Source organism: Podarcis erhardii (assembly GCF_964252035.2).
Source record: "Podarcis erhardii genome assembly, chromosome: Z".
Classification (NCBI taxonomy): Eukaryota; Metazoa; Chordata; class Lepidosauria; order Squamata; family Lacertidae; genus Podarcis; species Podarcis erhardii.
Genome location: NC_138504.1, coordinates 50,245,491 through 50,259,331, shown reverse-complemented (window position 1 = coordinate 50,259,331; position 13,841 = coordinate 50,245,491). Strand labels below are relative to the sequence as shown.

Here is a 13,841-nt window from a genome sequence, read left to right as displayed (position 1 = left end):
TTGTGTAATCAAGCCTCCTGTTCTCACAGTGGCCACCCAGAAGCCTGTGGCAGCCCCACATCCCAGGACATGTGCCCAGCAGCACTCTACTCAACCAGCGATTCCGAGAAACTGGAGGAGGCAGAGCATGCCAGTCGCCATTGAAGATCCTCTCTCTCCATGAATTTGCCTTATCCTCTTTTAAAGCCATCCAAGTTGGTGGCCATCATTGCCTCCTAGGGAACCAAGTTCCATCGTTTGTGCGGTGTGTGAAGAAGGACTTTCTTTTATCTGTCATAAATCTTGCAACGTTCATCTCCATTGAATGAGCACGGGTTCGAGTATTATGGAAGAGGGAGAAAAAGCTTTCTCTACCCACTTTATCTGTGCTATGAATATTTTTATAAACTTCTATCATATCACCTCTTAACTTTTCTCTAAACTAAAAAGTCCCAAATCTTTCATCATAGAGGAGTTGCTGCATTTCCACAGTCATTCTGGTCGCCTATTTTTTCTGAACCTTTTCCAACTCTACAATATCCTTTTTTGGATGAGGCAACCAGAACTATACACAGTATTCCAAATAGGGTCCCACCACAGATTTGTATAACATCATTATGATATCGGCAGTTTTATTTTCAATTCCTTTTCTAATGATTCCTAGCATGGAATTTGCCTTTTTTACAGCTCTCAAAGTAAACCATTCACAGTGGGATCAGGTGTTAAACAGGGATGTGTTACCACCCCAATTCTATTTATTATGTACATGGCCATGATCCTACATATTGTCGAAGGGAAACTCCCCACCAGGGTGGAAATCATATATCAAACAGATGGAAAGCTATTTCATCTGAGTAGGCTGAAAGGTTACCATAACTTCCACCATAGAGCTTCAGTATGCTGATGACAACGTAGTGTGTGCACGCTCAGAGGATGACTTCCAAACCATCCTAAATATCTTCACAGAAGCTCATGAAAAGCTTGGCCTACCACTCAGTATCTAAAAAAATCAAAGTGCTTAACCCACAAGCACAAATCAACCCCTCTGCAGCGCCACAAATCCAACTTAATGGTGTAACATTGGAAAGTGTTGAACACTTTTCCTACCTCAGCAGTTATATTTCCACAAGGGCCGACATTGAGCCTGAAATCCAGCATCACCTGAGCTCTGTGAGTGCAGCTTTCTCCCGATTGAAGCGCAGAGTGCTAGAGGACTGGGACATTCACAGGGAACTACCAACTTTACTGTACGCTTGTGAAACATGGACCACTTATAAACGCCATCTCCAAATCCTCAAAAGATTCCATCAACGGTGTCTCTGAAAATTTTTACACATCTCTTGGGAAGACAGACGAACTAATGTCAGTGTACTGGAAGAAGCAAAGATCATTGTCAAAGTAATGCTTGGGACAACCATGCGCTCATTGGAATGCCAGGAGCAAAAGGAAGAAGCTTTCACTTTAGGCACCGCTGTAGAACAAGTTCTCTCCTAGATAATGCCTTCTCTTGTTTTAGACACCAGGGTGATCAGGGTCTCTGAGGAGGAATTTAACATATGAGTTTGAAACGTATGCCAGGAAGCAGTCTATCAGACACCCTTGACCAAATGTAAGCACAAGACCTTTGAACTGTGCCTGGAAGCTAACTGGGACCTAATGGAGTTCAGAACTGGTCTCACTTGTTCCCGTGGACTGATCTCTGATTGCTGTTTGATAGTTGCCAGTTGTAGTTCCTGAAAATATTTCAGAAGGCAGAGTCCTCCTCCAGCACATTGCAGGTATCTCTCTTAATGGTCTCTACATAGATGGTCCTAAACACACCACAATCTCCACTGACTTTCATTCTGAGGAAACTGAAACCTGGGTAAAGGGCTTGAGCTCCCCAGAGTCTCTCACTGCTCAGAGATTGGGGCGGTGTGTAACTCTGTGTATTAGCTTTTGCTGCAGCCAGTTTTAGTGAATGCCACCTGGAGCATTTTTTATGCAAGGTAGACACAGGTAAACCAGTCGGGTGGTCAGAAGTTTTGTCTGATCAGAATTGTGTGTCTTGTGGAATCGGCAACAAAATTCAAACATTCTCTAAGGCTTTGAATACGCATAATGGTAAAAGTGAAAGATTTCTCAGTACATGAAGTGCTGTAGCCTTTTGTGGAGTGTCTGGATGCGGGAAGTATCCGACTGCATGCACACAGCCAGCAAAGACTGACCTTTCTGAAGGCTTAATTCTTGATCTGTTTCTCAAATCACCACCACTCTTTGTAGTTCTTTTTCAAAGATTAGCTACAGAATGAGTTTTTCCAACAAGTATTCTGGTCTCCATGGAGCTGATGTCCTCCCTCTCTCAATCTGAATTAGATGAATACAGTATAGCCTATATTCTTGCATTAGTGTTAACAAGGTTCAACTCCCTGTAGTGCTGTAACTATTTCTGTTGCTTTGTGCAGAGGTGTTGGAAGAAAAGAGAAACGCTGGAGCCATCCTTGTGGTCACAAATTACTCTTTCCTTCCTGGACTTTCGGAGCCACAGGAGGAAGTTGGAAGCTTGCTTTCTGTTCTCAAAGCCCAAGTCAAGGTTGCTTTTGTGGTCCAAAGCCAACACAACTTGATGGGTGTGAGAAACTTGACTAATCACATAAGGTTGGAACTTTGGGTGGTAAAGAGGTCACTTTTGGAGTTGCCCATGAAAACATCTGAATAATGGTAATGATGAACAATAAGTCAGTGAGCTTGCTGAAATGGGGGAGGCTACAGAAACCCTTACAGCTGTGTCCCAAGATTATTGTCGGGGACTGGCAGGACACTGATGAGTGTGCACTGGAGAAAGGGGGGTGAGTCTAATTCAGGAGAGGGGGTGAGTGATTCGTGGGGAACTGTACCAGCCAGGAGGCTAGAGTCAGACACAGGGGAAGTTTCATACCTGGAAGGTGGAGCACAGGATGGGGCAGAAAAAGAGGAGGAAGAGACAGGTCAAGCAAGTGAAGGGACTGAGGACTTCTCCAGCTTCTTCTGCCCCACAGTCTCCCAGAATCAGGAGGGGGCTGAAGAGGGAAGATCAGAGGAAGCTTCCATGCAGGCTCAGTTTCTGGCTGCATGTGTGCAGGCCATCAGGGTAGGGTACATAAACAAGTGAAGACCCCCAGTTCCTGCAGCTGTTCCATAGACCCCGGACCTGGGAATAGCTGCCTAGACATTAGACTGGTCTGTGAGGCTATTTGGAGCCATTGAAGTGACTGCGTCTGCTTTGACAATAGTTAGGTATCTGCCATGTGCATTCCTTTGGCTGTGGAGGACCCTTGACAATTACATTGTCATTGTCCTACATGCAGATGAGTGCAGCCTTAGCCACTGGGAAACTGCCCCTCTGTCAATCTAGAAGAAATACAGGTGCCTCGCAAGACGAAATTAATCCGTTCTGTGAGGCTCTTCGTATAGCAGTTTTTTCATCTTGCGAAGCAAGCCCATTGACAGCTTAGCGGATTAGCGCTATTAGCGGTTTAGCAGCTTTTAGCGGATCAGCTGATAAGCAGCTTATCAGTGGATCAGCTGATAAGCGGTTTAGCGGCTTAGGAAAAGGGGGGGAAAGGGGAAAAAACCCGCAAGAACTCGCAAGACATTTCGTCTTGCGAAGCAAGCCCATAGGGAAATTCGTTTTGCGAAGCGCCTCCAAAACGGAAAACCCTTCCGTCTAGCGGGTTTTCCATCTTGCGGGGCACCACTGTAACTGTGCAAGGTAGGCCATCATCTCATACCAATATTGCTGGTTAATATTTTCGTGTCACTATGGGGGATTGAGACAGGGTGAGTTGAGGTTCCCATGGCAGGTTCAGGACAAGAGTGAGGCTGCCCAGACAAATCATTGGACTTTGTTTTAAGCCCAATTCATACATGCAGCCGTCCTGGGAGGATGATGTAATATGAAAAGGGATCTCATGTCTGATTCTCAGACTGTGGTGTGAGCTTGACCCCCTCCTTCTGAGCTCAGTGCAGGAGCAGAGTCAGTCCATGTGGTGAGTACGCTTCAAGACTCACGCTGTTACTCTAAACATATGTCTTCCCCTACGAGTGGACACACCCAGTGCAACCCAAATTCAACATCTATATGCCACGTTTTCTTCAGCAGTAAGAGTTCCCAGCAGCTCACAACAATAAAATAAAAAACATATATAAATAACACTTTCACCCGTATACACTAGCATAATATGTTTTGGAATGCTGCTTCTGAACAGCAACTCTGAGCGTGTCTTCGGTTTGAGAGAGGCAGGTCTCTTACAGTTCCAATATTTGACCTTTATGTGAAGTGTGATGATTCCAGGCCTGGTCTCCAAAACGTGACCTGTGTGGGTGATCATCCTCCTGAAGAGCCTAAACCCGCTTTGCACAGATCCTTTAGCGACAGGAGTTTGTAGGGTTAAGCCTCTCCCCAGCCTCCCAGAAGGTGCACTGTCAGGTACTCAGGTGTTAACTTGGGAGGCTTCTAGGCCAGTCAGTCAGTCACAGAGGAGCCAGATCAGCTGCTGTTCTGGGGTAGAGATTACAGAGCTTAATGATGAGCTACTCTAAGCTGCAGCTGATGCCAGACCCTTCCCCCTTTACACCTAATTAGCCTCATTAATGAGCTCTTCTGCTCTCTGCAGAGAGGGCGTCCTCCTGGAATAGCAGGCAAAAATACCTCTCCCAGGTAGATGTTCCGAAACCCTTAATTATGGTCTGCTTCTGACTCTTGACGAGGAGATGGATGGATGAGGGTGCTTTAACCGGAATTGTGCTTGTTTACAATGACCGTTACGCAAGACGGTTAACTCTTAACATGCGTCAGGTTGCTTTTAAATAAATTATGGCATTAACCCACAAAACAAAATAAGACCTTCAGAGATTATGCTACTTAAAGAAGAAGAAGAAGTGGATAGGAAAGGAGGGAGGATTTCTGACCTACTTAGAAGTGAAGTGTGTGCAAATATTTATTTATTTTTTAAAGCGCTTAATTGAGTCCTTGATGCCATGCTGTATTGGATTGCTTGCTATAGATTACCCAGCAAGATTTGATTTATTTATTAAAATTTGCAACTGGCAGTTGTAATGATAAAACATCCTTTAGATTTCCAGCCCATGAAACAAAGATGAACCTGGACAGTGCAGTGTTCACACCAAACACTGGATCTGTGGTGGTTCAAGGTGACCTGATCCTGTGATGGAGGACTTTAGATGAAAGCTCAGTCTTCCTGAAAAGACTTGCTAGCAGTCAGAGGAAAATACCAAGTATCAAACTCAGTTTATTACTGGGTTTGTTGTTGTTGTTCAAAAAGAATCTATGATGACTGAATGCGACACAGTCCAAGGCAAAGCAAGTTTTATTTGTGTACTTCTAACTTACCTAGCATTACGGGTCGGTGACAACACTTGACAAGCAAAAGATATTTGAGAGTTATGAGAACTGGGTACCTCTGAAATATTTGTAAAACCATTCCTGTTTTTCTGAGTTAATTCCTTGCAATTAAACCCAGGTCAAGTTTTTTAAAAATGTTTTTACAGCTTGTTTTATAAAGGATGCTGGGTTTTTGGCACACCACCAGGAAAAGGTAATTCCATTGCTGTGGGTTATTGAAGAGAGAACTCGTGTGTGTGTGTGTGTGTGTGTGTGTGTGTGTGTGTGTGTTCTACCAACTTGGCACATGCATGGTGTGAGGAGGGCAAGCACTACTGCAAGCATGACCAAAAGATACACAAACCAGCCAGATTAGCAGGTGCTGGAGGAACGCAGCAAAGGAGCTGTGCTTGGTGTTTTCCACTCTGGAAATTCCACTTGTTCTGCAGCTCTTTTGTAGTAGCAGCTTTGACACAGGCACTAACATTAAAGGTGTGTGTAATTCCTGGGCAGGTTGATTTTACAGGATGGAAATTATCCTTGTGCACCTCCAGGTTTGGAGGGGCCTGCCTCTGTGCCTTTTGGCCATCTGACTGGCTGCCCATCTGCTCTCTGTCAGTATGTGTTAGGAGTGTGCTTGGACTCATGCCCCAGAGTTTCCGTGCGGGGTTGGTCATGTGCTTGTCTCCACGACAACTCAAGGAGATGTGTAAACTGCCATGCTCTGAGCCAGATGCTTCTCTGTCCATGTGATCTAATTAAATAGTAGCTTCCCCCCTCCCTCCGCCTCCCCCTCCCCTGCCTTGATGAAACTCATTGATGTTGCCCTGTTTCCCTGGCTGAGGTGTGAAAGGAAGCTGTAACAGGGATAGAAGGGATCACTGGGCTCTGTATTAACACCCTTGCAGATACTTCCATTCTGCGCTGGTCCCTTTTACAAACTTGGAGTTCCAAGTCCACAGTGCAAAACTGGGGGTGGGGTGGGGGTGGGATAAGTCAGAAGCACCCACCAAGTGGAGTCCGTCTGGAATTAAGTTGGTGCTCTTTGCCTCATTTGCAGAAGCCGGGGACAGTTTGCCAACAGTAAAACACCCACCCGCAATAAATGTGCCGCTACATTAGTGCAGCGGTGTGTGTGCACGAGGAGAAGAGAAGCCGTCAGTCAGTTGGGAGACCCTGGAAGCAGTCACTCACTCCAGGGGCGGGAATTGGGGGACATGCAACATGCACTGTTGCCCTTTGGCCTTCGGTTCTAACCCAAGGCTATTGTTCTCACCCTGAACACCTCCCTCGTTGTCTTGGAATGGCAATGGTGCCCACCTGAGAGGTCTCAGACCTGAGTTCCAGTGAGTTCCAGCTGAAAAAAGCCCTGGTTCTTATGGGAATTTTGTTGCCCCCCACCCCACCCTCACCCTGCTTGGTGGTGGAGGTTTTCAAAGGCTCCGGTCCAATGTGGTTCCGTGTCACAATTCCCCGTTCTCTGATCTTTCTTTTGTTCCAGCTGTTATGGTTTGGGTTGCTCAACCATTTCCCCTCTCCCACCACTCCCCCACTCCCCCCCCCCCCGCTCGCTGCACCAGAGTGAGAATCCCTGCCATACAAGGGATGCTGTACTAGTCCAGTGACCTCAGCTGATCTTGTGTGGGGAAGATACGCATCATAAATATGTTGCATTTCATTGGATAATTAGGTTTCCTTGGAGACCATCACACCGCAAGAGCTGAGAAATGTGACCTTTTCGCGACTGCCTTCCATCACCACCTTTGATTAACCTTCCTGGAGCTCCCGTCTCTAAACCCTCCCTCTTCCCCAACCCATCTTCCCCGACGTGGCTGCAAATCGTGTTGTATAGTCAATTAGCAGGTGGAATTTTCATGTCTGAACATGGTTGCTGCATCCAAATACCAGGGCTAAGGGAAAGCTGAAGACTGGCCGGCATGCGTTGTGTTTCCCAGGCAGGGAAGGAGCATCCGTGCTTCCAGGGGAGGAGTCTAGCTTGCTGGCCACAGGACACTTGCTTTGCATGCAGAAGGTCCCAGATTCAGTTGCTGGCATCTCCAGTTGAAAATATTACATTAGCAGGCGATAGATTTAGAATTTCACAGTCAAGCCGGCTAGTTCCTCCCTCATAGCAGGCCACATTATACCGTGCTGGTTTATTTGTCCATGTGGCACAGTATTGTTCTCTGACAGGGAGCCTCTCTCCACAATCTCAGGCAATGAAAGATACTTCCAAAGAGCTGTTCAGCACTGGGAAAAAGTACCAGTAAAAAAGAGTGGAATCGCTCATCAATCAGAAATGCTGTCGGCTCAACAGGATGCCATCTTGCCCTGACAAAGTGTGGTTGTTTTGGGTCTCCCTTGGTACCCCCTCTGTTTGTTGTAAATAGGAAAGGGAGCATAGTTGTCCTCAGCCATAATTTAGGATCTAAAACATTAAATAAAATACTCGCTTTTTTAAAAAGTCAAGACATAGAGGAATATAGAGCCTGTTGGGTCTAATTAAGTGTGGGGGCCATTATTCTTGATGGGCTGCTCATCTAGCCTCCAGGACTCATGGCTCTTTGCATAACCGAAATCCTCCAAGTTAAAACTCCTCTGCAGTTTCACTTTCTTCCTCTTTAATAGAGTTTATATGCAAAATTTATAATCCAGTGTGATATAAGCAGGCACAGCACCATAAATCGCTGCAATCACCATTCCTGGTCTTTATACCCTGTAGTGCCCTTAACTGTCACATACACTTTTCCTGCACACACGTAAAAGTTCCATTGTGGCTTTAGTATACCTCAAGGTGCTTTATGAGCATGGAACATTTAGAAATGTTTGTAGAATTCAGCCCTGGAATAGGCGGCAAGGGGAATATTAGCTACAGTAGCTCATGTGCTATCGCAAAAAAGTGGTGCAGGAAATGGTCGCCTATGCAAATTGCAATGCAAATCAGGTTATTTTTCACCAGATACAAAGCAGTTGGTGGCTTTTTCTGCTATCCCATTCATCAGAGGTGATGAATGGAGGCTCTTTTGTGTTCTGACCCACAGATGGTGCAAATTGAATAACGGTGGATTTGGCCACAGCGGTAAGGCCAGTCCTTTCTTCCTGGCACAACTCCTGCCCTCCATATCTTTATTCCCCATCCTGGGTGTGGTGTCACCTGCCTCCCAAGGCTGTAGCAGTTTAGCTGGAGAAATCATCTCCAATGGTGTTCAGCTCCTAGAATTCCTGCTTGCATTTTTGGCAGTGCAGTTTAGGAATGTGGGCCAAGTGCAAGGTGATCCCAAACTCCCTCTGGGCAGAGGAGGATCAATAGGGCTAACAGAGCAGGAAACTCACAGTTCAGTCCCAGTGGAGTGGTGTGATCCAGGAGAGGCAGAAAACAGCTAGAAGAAGGCAGTGTTAGAAACGGAGATATGAAAGCTAAATGGCACCTTAAAACTAGGTTGTGGGCGCAACAACAGAATGTCTAGGGTACACCTTTTTTAATAACAAGAATACAAAGCTGAAAATGAATGAACTACAGCTACAATATTATGTTCATTTTTCACACTAGTCCAGGGGTAGGCAACCTATGGCCTTCTCAATTGCCTTCTCAATCTGGCCCCCGGATGGTCCGGGAATCAGCGTGCTTTTACATGAGTAGAATGTGTCCTTTTATTTAAAATGCATCTCTGGGTTATTTGTAGGGCCTGCCTGGTGTTTTTTACATGAGTAGAACGTGTGCTTTTATTTAAAATGTATCTGTGGGTTATTTGTGGGGCATGGGAATTCGTTATTTGATTATTTTTTCAAAATATAATCCGGCCCACCACATGGTCTGAGGGATGGTGGACCGGCCCACGGCTGAAAAAGGCTGCTGACCCCTGGCCTAGTCCTTCCCCTGCCCACCCCCCTAATGTTCTTAAGAGGGTCTCTTCTCCAGTCTTCAGAGAGTAGCTGGAAGTGGGGAGGCAGAAAAAGGTCCTCCTTTCCTTCCACTCTGCAGTTTTAATCTGAAATCTTAGGTGCAGTAATGCGCCCGTAGCTCAGAAACTGCTTGCGCTAATGAAATTCCCTGTCGCAAAATGCAGCTGGAACAATTGGAGTTTCGGACACTGGAAGAAGGAATGCAGAAGGATGTGCTCTCTGTGTGGGAGAAGTACAATTTTCCACATATGGACATTCCTTATAGGCATTGCTCCCCCCACAGGCCAAGATCGCCAGGGTCTTCTGTGATTGGGGGGGGCACCCCTCCTTCCTCCGAGACCTGAGGATTACAGGAATGCAGCTGTAGAGTTGAACCATGAAACCGAGGTGGCAGCAGCCCATCTGCCTGGAATGATCTCTCCCCCCCCCCCACCCGCCCCTGGCTCATGGATGAAAAGCACTGGGTGTACTTTTTCATTAGAGCATGAAAAGACCTCTGCATTAACTTAACATTGACATAATTCTACTGCTCCGTCTTACTGCCACTTTTCAGTTGCCATAAATATATTTACTCGCTTTGCTGCAAATTTGCAGATTTAAGTGCAAATTTGCAGATTCATGCAGGACATGAAAAGAGATGGGTGCCCCACCCCCAGCAGATACATAATCAACTTCACTATTAATGTAGTACAACACAATACACTTCCTTTCCCCCCACCCCAAAGTTGCAAATGGTGTTGCTTTGCTGCATTTTAGAGATAAAACTCCATTCTTTTTGAAAACACCAAAAAAGTTTTCCAATTCCTTTTGGCCCATTCAGAACACCTGACAAAGATGTTTGTGGCCCTGTGCTATGTCAAGAACATTGACAGGATCATTGTTGAGTTATCAAGGCCTCATTTGTGCCTTCCTTGGATTTTAATTTTATTTTAATGCCTGGAGTCTGGAGCATGTGGATTCACAAAGAGTGCTTCTGAGAATGAGCTGAAGGCCTTCACTTTGCCTCTGAGCAAGAACCAACAATCCCCTCTATGGTTGGTGGGATGACTTCCAGCTAAGAGCCCCAGGTGTCCCCTGTATTTGGAAATCAAACACGAGACATTAAAAATTGGTTGGCTGACCCACAAGGCACAGGTTTGTGGGGCAGGGGGAGCACAGCCTTCCTCTTCCATTTGCCTGGAGGAAGTAGATGACCATTGGCCAATCTCCCTGGCTTTTGCCCTGGTTAAGGGCCTGCTGTCAGGAGGTGGGCAAGTTGATTGGGGAGGCCTCCTCACTCTCTGAACCTTGCTCCTCAATGTACTTGTCATGGTGCTTAATGCAGCTCACTGCAACTCACTGGTTGGGCTTGTACTCTTCTGGGAGCATTTGGTCACTTGTAAGTTAACTCGTCCTCTAAACTCCATCTTTCCAGGCGGAGCCCATCACGTTCTGTGAAGAAACATTTGTCTCCCACCGGTCTGCCACCATGCGACAGTTCCTGCAGAACGCAACCCAGCTGCAGCTTTTCAAGCAGGTATTGCAGGTCGTTAAACAAGAACCATCCCCATCCCCTGCCTTGCTTTTGTGCACTGTGATCTATACTGGGCTATGTGCCGTGAAATACAGCTGGCCACTTTGTTTCATAATTAGCTTAATTTATGGGTCAAAATGGGATGTGCTCTACATTAATATCTTTTTCCAGCCCAGCTGACAATCCGTTTACAGGAGCACTGTTTTTGTTTGTTTGTTTGTTTTCCTCTTTTCTGTTCTATAATAGTAAAACCTGACATGCTCTTCTGCCTCTGACTCTCCATTGCAAGTCCCTTCCAGTTTTATATTGGAGGCCCCACCAAGCCAGAAAGCTTGAGCAGTGGATCTCTAGCCTGGTATAATAATATGAGATGCCTTGAAAAAGAGAGCGAGTGTTAGCACCTTGGCAGGGAGTTGTTCTTCGGGGCTTTAGGATGGCCTGTATGATCCCCTCTTGGTGTGCTTTCTTTTTCTTCTCCTGAAGTTTATTGATGGCCGCCTTGATCTTCTCAACTCCGGAGAAGGTTTCAGTGATGTCTTTGAGGAAGAGATCAACATGGGCGAATATGCTGGTAAGGAGGAACATTTGCTTGAGTTTGTGGATATCACTTCGAAATGCCGAGCAAAGGAGATGACCCTTCTCTTTGGACCAGAAGTGCCAGGCGGCTTCCTTAGACCTTTAGAAAGATTAGCAAGGGAAGCAGAAGAGGGTTTTCCTCAAGCTGGTCTGTGACTGCACTTTTCAAAACTTCATGCTGTAGACAATTAATTAGGTTCCAGCCTGGCCAAGGTAGTGAGGTTTTAAGTTACATAAAGGCCTGGGGGACAAAACAAGAAATGAAAAGCAGAAAAAACACCAAGGAATAAATATATTTATAGCCCTTTCTCTATACTGCTGGTGTCTTAGAAGTCAAATAGTGGGGGAAATAACATATAATACCTGCTTGTATTAGCAAACATAGAAACAAATTTTGAAAGCCTGTGAATTAGAGATTCGGTTGAAGTCAGAATGAACTCCCAAGCCTGGTCCTTGGCAGAATTTCCCCCCCGTCTCTTAGTGGATTTCAGTTTTGTGGGTCTTGTGGGCTGCCTCGTGTTCTAGTTTTGGTAGCTCTTCAAGGCTAGCCCTGTGTGGCTGGGGGCTCTTGGATGTTGGGGTGGCCAGTGCCTTTCCTTCACCTTCCTCTGGAATACAACCAGGGATTCACGGCCAGCCCACTGACAGGGAAGCTTCAGCCAGGAGTGTTGATGCGGGGAGGGAGACACAAACAACCCTCAGAGCAGCTTTCTATACTTAAACAAGACTCCTTGCTATATTTAGACATGAATAAAAAGCAGCCTCTTTATTGCTCTTTTCTATGAAGACACATTCAGAAGGAGCTGTTATCTCACTAATTGCCCTAGTTTTTATTGGGGGGGGGGCAAGTGGGGAGCTAACTTCGATGCATTGTCCTTCCAAAGGAGGTTGCATCTCCATCATAGCTGCATTATCCTTGGGGGGGGGGGTGTCTGCTGATGGCAAAATGAGTGCTGCCAGTTCTCATCTGTCTGCTTGCCTCTTTGTGTCAGGTAGTGACAAGCTGTATCTCCAGTGGCTGTCAACGGTTAGGGTAAGTGTCCCCAGCAGCCCAGGTGCTCCTTATTCTGATCGTTCAGCAGTTTCTGAGTCCTATGGTGAGGGTGCTGAGATGTGGGCCAAAGCTAGTTAAGGCTTAAAGATGCTGCTGCACCTTCTCCCAAAACAGGAACTCTGCTGGTGCTCCGATGCGCATGAACAACGGGTTGCCAAAATCTGTTGGTTTTGCTACAAGGTAGGGAGGCAGGAGGCGGCCACCTTTTTGGTATTTGGAGTACCGCTGTTAACTTAATTGATACAGATTAACTGCCATATGATAAATATTTATGAACAGCAGACCCAAAATAGATCCCAGGAGTTGTGGTTAAGTAGTCTCTCCCTCTCCGTATTACACACATTTAAGATAGTAATGGCAAAAGAAATAATTAGCAGAAGCAAGCTCACTGTCTTCCAAGCCCCAAACTTACTCCAAGCAGAGCAGTTTCTGTCAGGCGGGAAATGAGGACCGGGCACCCTTGATCACTCGGGGTTCTGAGACAAATAAAAGAAGCTCTGTGAAAACATCCGACGGGCTCCTCTGACATTCTCTTGGAATGCCAAATAGTGTTCCAAGAGCTGCAGAAAAAGAAGTGCTATGAATTAATAAATTAATCATCATCATCATCATCCAGTTCTCAAGGGCACAAATATTTGCAATATGGTTCGCTGGAATAAAGCTCACTGTTAATTGTAAATTAAAAACTAGTATTGGGCAAAGTTAATTATTAGTTTTAAAAAATAGCTGTGCCTGAGTGAGTCTTTGTGGGGGGTGGCCAGGGCTGGCAGGGAGGGTATCTGTCTTTTGTGCACGCTGGATTTTATTTATCAAAATAATACATTATGCAGCAAAAGCCAACGTGAGCTGCAAAATAAATAAAGCACTAACTGGACTACTAGATTATTCTGTCTGACATATCAGAGCCTCGTGCGTCTTTCCTGGTTGTGCCTCCTGTACGTGCAGTTCGGCCCTTCTGGAAGGAGATGGATTTCCCCTGTCCCCCGTTCCGCCCTCATTTCCCTCTCAACGGTGGAAGAACGGTGGGCATAAGCAGTTTCAGACTGATGTGGGAGAAGGCACTTCACACTCAAGATACCAGATATTTTCATGTGGTGAAATAGATACACAAATAGGTTTTACAAATGGAGACTGACCCCCTCCTTCCCCTGCTACAGTGATCTTTGAGAATTCAGACATTCTTCCATGTTTAACACCATATTTGTTTGGTGCTATAGCCTCCTATATGACAAAAATGAAGTATGAACTCAATGAACTTAGAAACACGTATCTGGCTATTCAAGAAAACGTTGAAGTGTTCGCCCTGCTTCCTCCTTTAAGAAATTAAATAACCGGATGTTAAGAGCAAAATGCCTGAAGCCTTTTGTATTGCTCAGGTGTGTTTGCAATACTTCTTTTTAGTGTGTGTGTGTGTGTGTGCAGAAATTTGCATTCCAAACCGGGAGTTATGTTGG

General features: G+C 45.7%; 1 protein-coding gene across 9 annotated transcripts in view; it reads left to right on the top strand.

Moving 5' to 3' along the window:
* Positions 1–13,841, top strand: part of DENND1A (DENN domain containing 1A) — a 269,468-nt gene that overhangs the window by 210,318 nt on the left and 45,309 nt on the right. For all 9 annotated transcript variants that reach the window (XM_081847502.1, XM_081847498.1, XM_081847500.1 and 6 more), the window contains 3 exons: positions 10,659–10,760; positions 11,241–11,328; positions 12,326–12,366. In XM_081847502.1, the coding sequence (XP_081703628.1) occupies positions 10,659–10,760; positions 11,241–11,328; positions 12,326–12,366 (231 nt within the window). The remainder of the gene's footprint in view (positions 1–10,658; positions 10,761–11,240; positions 11,329–12,325; positions 12,367–13,841) is intronic.